This window comes from Patiria miniata, unplaced genomic scaffold (assembly GCF_015706575.1).
Source record: "Patiria miniata isolate m_02_andy unplaced genomic scaffold, ASM1570657v1 HiC_scaffold_20, whole genome shotgun sequence".
Classification (NCBI taxonomy): domain Eukaryota; kingdom Metazoa; phylum Echinodermata; class Asteroidea; order Valvatida; family Asterinidae; genus Patiria; species Patiria miniata.
Genome location: NW_024037059.1, coordinates 26,493,188 through 26,499,054, shown reverse-complemented (window position 1 = coordinate 26,499,054; position 5,867 = coordinate 26,493,188). Strand labels below are relative to the sequence as shown.

Here is a 5,867-nt window from a genome sequence, read left to right as displayed (position 1 = left end):
GTATCTATAACAGTACGGCACGGACTGAGCCTAAGCGCGGTTTCCTTTTCGGGTGCTATGCGCCCATCGGATGTTAAAACGGCATAGGCCTATCCCACATCACAGCAGTCAACAATTGTCAAGTACCGTTTTCTCTACTGAAGTATATCTACAAGCTTCTTTCCTCGTACGGAAAGAGCGTGCTTCTCATAACTTATCACAGTTCAATCAAAATATCAACTGATTTCTGTCTCTTTAAATTAATACTTTATTTCTTGTTTGTAGTTGTCACCTTCAGTGGCCCTTGCCTTTGCTGTTGACGATTGCAGCAAACTAAAAAAGTATCGTACCGATGTGTTTACTTCTTTATATTGAAAGTTGCTCTCCTCGTACGTGCTCTTGAACATAGTTTTTCTCCTAGCGAATTTCTGTTTCCAATACAGTGCGAGTAAAAACTATTGGCCATATTTTTTTTCTGTAGTAATATAGACAAGATATTTTCATATGTACTTTTAGAGTAACGCTTCCTGCTTCTTTTGGTGACATTTTCAATGGATTAGTTTTCATGCATGACTGCACAGGAGACAAGTCAGATTTCACCGACCCCTTTGTCTCCTGTGCAGTCATGCATGAAAACTAATCCAGTGAAAATGTCGCCAAAAGAAGCAGGAAGAGTTACTCTAAAAGTACATATGAAAATATCTTATCTTTATTGCTACAGAATAAAACTATGGCAAATTTTAAAAGTGTATAGTTTTTTTGACTCGCACTGTATGTTCGTCATCTGCAACCCTGTAAAAAAAAACGTCTGCTGGCTTATATCAAAGGGCTACTGTTATGATTCGGGCCTTATAATGAATAATGCACATAATGTGCATTATTCATTTAGTTAGGTAGTGTCCATCTTGGAATATGGCCAAGATCTATTTTAGGTATCGTCATCTGATGAGGTCCACTTCTGTGATTGTCACATCATTTTCCAGTTCAGTATCCTGCCGGACCTATATGATTTGACGACGCTATGACTTTATATGCTTGTAACGTTTGCAGAGGGTGGGCTTGATCTGTGTGCAGCACGTCGACGAAATCTCCTCCGTAGTGGTATGAATAAACAGGCTGCGGCGGCGCAAAGGAATATCGCAGCAATGACAAGAAGACTGAGGACGTAGTCACCCGTGGCGTCATACAGTGCACCTAGTAACAAGAAACGAGTACAAAAAAATGATCTTATTCAGTTTCAAATTGCAATTGCAAACAAGGACTTGTATAGTGCAGGTTTCAAGGCAACTGATCCCTTCTTTTCTAGAAGGAACACAAAATATTGATGGTGAACTTCAACAAATTAGCACTTTTTTTAAGCGAATGCCGCGAATTTCGCATGGCTTGTTTGATTTTACAGGTGCGGGTCCAGCTTAAAGTTTGGCTGGGGGCGGGGTTAGCTTTAAGGGGTAGTTTAGCAGACGTGTGTTGCTTTTTTTCCTGCTTTATTTTCCTATTGTTTCGGCTCAAAACTGGGGGGGGGGATAAGACCCCTGACACCCCCCTCCCATCAATACCCCGTTGATCCACCACTGTTCTAAATGAGAACGTCTTCACATGAGCACCAAGCGTGCAGACGGCATACGTTCCAACTCTCTTTCTTAGCTTTGAAACCGAGTGAGGTGGTACTATGTACACATTATCCAAAGTGTGAAATTAAAGATGATTAAGTTAACCTGCTAAGGGTGCACTGATGAGACTGCCCACTCCATTTGGAACAAACGATATAACCATGACGCCTTTGGTCCCGTACTGCTCGTGGAAAAGTTCTGCTGCGCTGACGAAAAGTGTTGCGTTGATGCCCGATCGTAGAAATCCAGAAACTAAAACAATAAAAATATATATAATAACTTAGCAAAATTGATATGCTAAACAAGAATTCTCTGAGAGGCAATATAATATTGCATGAGAAACTGCTTTTTGTCTTAGCAAATGTTGACGCTCTCTCTGCACGCCTGCAAGTTACATGACCAATTTCATGGCTCTGATTCTACTCTGAGCTAACTTTATGCGCTCATGCATAGCGTCAGCATTCAAAACTTCTATACCCTGACGCAAACTTTATACAGGTACAGTAAACCTTTTACAGATGGGCAAGGGCGGATCTGGGGGGCCCCCCCCCCAAAAAAAAAACCGAACCCATTTTTGTTTAAGTGCCAACGCAATAAAGGCAGGCACTGCGTACACCACCCTCTTTTCCTCCGAAAAAAAATTGGTCACGGTGGGCAGAAATTGCCTCAGATCGCACCACAGAGCACTGGCTAGAATAAAAAAATATCGAACCCCACGCCGTAATTTGTTTGGGACCAAAACAAGTTTGCCCCCCCCCCCCAAAAAAAAAATTGTGTTCTGGATCCGCCCTTGCAGATAGGGCGTATTCGAAACCCAGTTCTTGTGTCTAATGAACACGAGAACGGCTTTCGAATGGGTTTTGAATGATTTTCACTCCCCATGACTTATCGGGTAGTAGACGAAGAACGTTAAGAACAAAAGTGGAGCTTAGGCCCCTATCGCAACTTGCGTTAATTTTGTATGCATAAGATTCAAAGCACTCATTCAATGCAGGAGCAGCATGTGCAGATGATACAAAAAAATTGTTCGTGATCAATGAGTGGGTTTGTCTTTGCCAATTTTTAAAGCTGTCCCAGATTTAAATAATTTTCATAAGATCATTACTTTCCCATCACTCTCATTCGGCGTTTTAATATGGCGGCTGCCATCTTGAAATTTCGCATAGTTGCACTCCACATTTCGTAATCGGGAACCTGAAAACAACGCTGTTCACGAGTCACTCGAGAACGGGGTTCCGAATAGTTTAACAGGGTAAAACCAGACGACGCCTGTAAAGCCAAAAGAACTGGTTCACCCGTAAATGAGTTCTAGACTTCTAGTATAACTGATCGATGAAATGTTACTTTTTTCTGATTCGTGGGTTTGGAGAATTTTTTTTTACGAGAAGATTAAGAACCATTTCGCTATACCAAGTGATGCTTTCGCATTATGGTCATTGACTATAGTACTATACTTCGTTGCAGACAAGGTACATAATTGCACCCGAGACGTTTAAGAGTGTGTCTCCAATGGCTCGTGTACTCGATGGACCAGGTCAGTTCTGCACATAAACGGACCTCGAAAGATAAGAGATCAGAATTATATGCAATGCCTTACCTACTGCAAGGAGAACCATGACAGCAAACGTCTTGGCAATGGTCAGAAACCCCAGAACGACGGTTCCCAGGAGACATGAGGCCATCAATAGATAAAGATACAAGAAAGGCAGACGATCTCCAATTACGGCTATCAGGACCTTCCCGCCAAGTTCCCCCAAAGCAAAGTATACGATGACGGAGGCAATGCTGTTGCTGTCCAGACCAAGTCCGTCCATAAAACTAGCCTGCAAGAACCAAAGCAAGTTATATTCAGTCTAACATCAGTCCATGCTGCATTATGGAGCCTATTGTACCAAACTTACAATTGTTACTTGCACTTGCCTTTTATATTCTAATAATCGGCATTTCTCATACGATAAACTGGTGCATTGCAATGGCATTTACTATCTAAGTCGATTTATGAAAATGTGATATAAATGTTGTCGACCGTCAAAGGACCATAGTAATGCAGGTATGTTCACAAAGACCTATCAACTTTAATTTAGCCATGTGATGTAAATTTTGCTCCACCATGCCTGGTCAAACGAAAGCAGTCAAAATACATAGGCCTAATTTGCTTTGCTGATACAGGTAAACCACAAATTGTGGGAAACGTACGTAATTAATGTTGAAGAAAGTCCAGCCCACGTATGAGAACATTACAGCACAGTACCACGCCCAAGCCTCAGGGTTCGTTAAAGCACTAATCAGCCTTCCGAGAAAATGTCTCTCATCTCCAACTTCGAGCGATGCTTGATTTGAATTGTTCGCTTCCTCGTTGTTGGTAATTTTATCGTCAGTTTCTCGTGCATCATCGTCAGTCTCTTCAATGCAGCCGTCATCATGAACCTGCTTCCCCGGGACCATGCTCTCCAATTCAAGTTTCTCATCACCAGGAGACTCATCGGGCGCCCAAGCGTAGTCCTCGGTTGATGGTGGGTCAGCTAGCAGCAGACCGTCAGCTATCCCGATCACGAGTATTCCACCGCTGAGAATTCTCAGCGCATTACGCCATCCGTAGTGAGTTATTAAGGCTGTCAACAAAGGGCTAAAGGCAAGCATGCCTGCATATCAGAAAGATTAACAAAGAAAATTGCCATTAAAATGAAGTATAAATTAGTCTAGTAGACTAGAATATACTAGTGCATTATTTGAACGAGTCAAACAATCATCAACGTGTGTCTTTTCCGACTCTTAAACACTCTCATCGCTAGAAATTGGATTCGTTCTATAGAAGACAAGGAAAATCTGTGTATGTCTACATAGTTGTGGGAAACTATAATCGCATTTACCGGCTGTGGATCCCATTAGAGCGAGGGCGCTTGCCCGCGAGAAGTTCGCCTTGGCAAACCAGTCCAGCAGCAGGGCCAAGGAGGCATTCGTGGCCAGGTTGGCGCCCACGCCCGTCAAGATCGAAAACGTGAAGAACGCGTATCCCAGCGTTGGCACGGGAACGAATGACGTCGTCAACAGTCCTGCGCAGAAGGTAATCACTCCCAAAATGGCGACGGTTTGACTGCTCAGTTTGTGTGTAAGGAGAGAGCAGAGAGGACTAGCAAGACAAGTCAGTGCAATTGACAGAGACCCTAGCCAACCTGAAAGCGAAATGGGGATTATAAAATTACCCTGAGGTTTCTTTTTTACCTGAACAAATATTCTTTTAGTAGGCATTAAACAACTATAGAAGAGAAGCCTGTTTTTAAATCGATGCTATTCTTCCCCTATCTATAGTCTATGGAATCGTGAAATCCGAATAATCGGGCCCCTCCGACTGACCAATATAGTATATTGCCCCCTCCCCCCCCCCCCATTTTTTTTTCTCACTAAGATCCCTTAATAACGTCATCACTCTGTCTTGCAAACCTTGATTCACCGCTTCAGGCCTGCGGTCCTTTTTTATGGCGGCTCTTAGTTTCCAAACGCTACTTGGCAACGCGGTCCACGAACGGCCCGGTCTAGCCTGCATCAGGCATACCCAAATCAAGTTCTCATCTCGCTGGATCATATTTCCGTACTAACCTGTCAACGCCGAGCTGGAATGGAAATCCTCCTTCAGACTCACAAACAGTATGCTGAAGTTGAACAGGGGTCCAAGAGTGAAGAAAAACTGACCGAAAGTCGCGAATGTGACGACCCAACGCCACCATCCGCAACGGGACCCTGATGGGCACACCATATCGGCCGTACAATGCAGCCTCAGAATGCGGAGCCTTCACCGTCGCTTCTCCTCGATGTTCTCAAACGTCCGTCTAGAGAATAGAAAGAAAATGACTCTGGAATGGTATATACTGAAGTTGAACAGGGGTTAGGAAAAACTGACCGAAAGTCGCGAATGACACGACCCGGCGCCACCATCCGCAACAGGACTCTGATAATGATGGGCACACCATGTCGGCTATACCGGGCTCAGAATTTGTCGCGTTTCATTGCGGTCTTTAGTCCTTCCTGTTTAAAAAATGTGTCACTTCCTGAAACCGATGAATTCTTGGGAAAGCTTAGTGTTGTTCCCAGACCAAAAGATTCCGACAATTATCTGACGAATAACTTAGGTATAGATGCCAAGCAAAGCAGACATATAACAGCGTTGAAAGTCAAGTAGGCATAATTTAGTAATACACGATTGGACGAGGGCCGGGCAGGGCAATTTACTGTGTCGTGTTCTATTTTTGATTGTGTCGTTTGTATCAACCAATGATCGTT

General features: G+C 43.4%; 1 protein-coding gene across 1 annotated transcript; it reads right to left on the bottom strand.

Moving 5' to 3' along the window:
* Window positions 1–699: 699 nt before the first annotated feature.
* LOC119728361 (monocarboxylate transporter 14-like) lies at window positions 700–5,415 on the bottom strand. Its single transcript, XM_038200574.1, has 6 exons — window positions 5,187–5,415; window positions 4,460–4,762; window positions 3,786–4,231; window positions 3,187–3,412; window positions 1,695–1,841; window positions 700–1,173 (listed from the first exon to the last, which is right to left on the bottom strand). The coding sequence occupies exons 1-6, from the start codon at window positions 5,341–5,343 to the stop codon at window positions 1,007–1,009; spliced, it is 1,446 nt and encodes a 481-aa protein (XP_038056502.1). The 5' UTR covers window positions 5,344–5,415; the 3' UTR covers window positions 700–1,006.
* Window positions 5,416–5,867: the final 452 nt, after the last annotated feature.

Excerpts from the sequence above, each read along its gene's own strand:
- LOC119728361 (XM_038200574.1), bottom strand. The coding sequence starts at position 5,343 with ATGGTGTGCCCATCAGGGTCCCGTTGCGGATGGTGGCGTTGGGTCGTC. Across the intron at positions 4,232-4,459 it reads TCTAATGGGATCCACAGCCG|GCATGCTTGCCTTTAGCCCT; the intron begins GTAAATGCGATT and ends TCTGATATGCAG. Across the intron at positions 3,413-3,785 it reads CTTTCTTCAACATTAATTAC|GCTAGTTTTATGGACGGACT; the intron begins GTACGTTTCCCA and ends TGGTTCTTGCAG.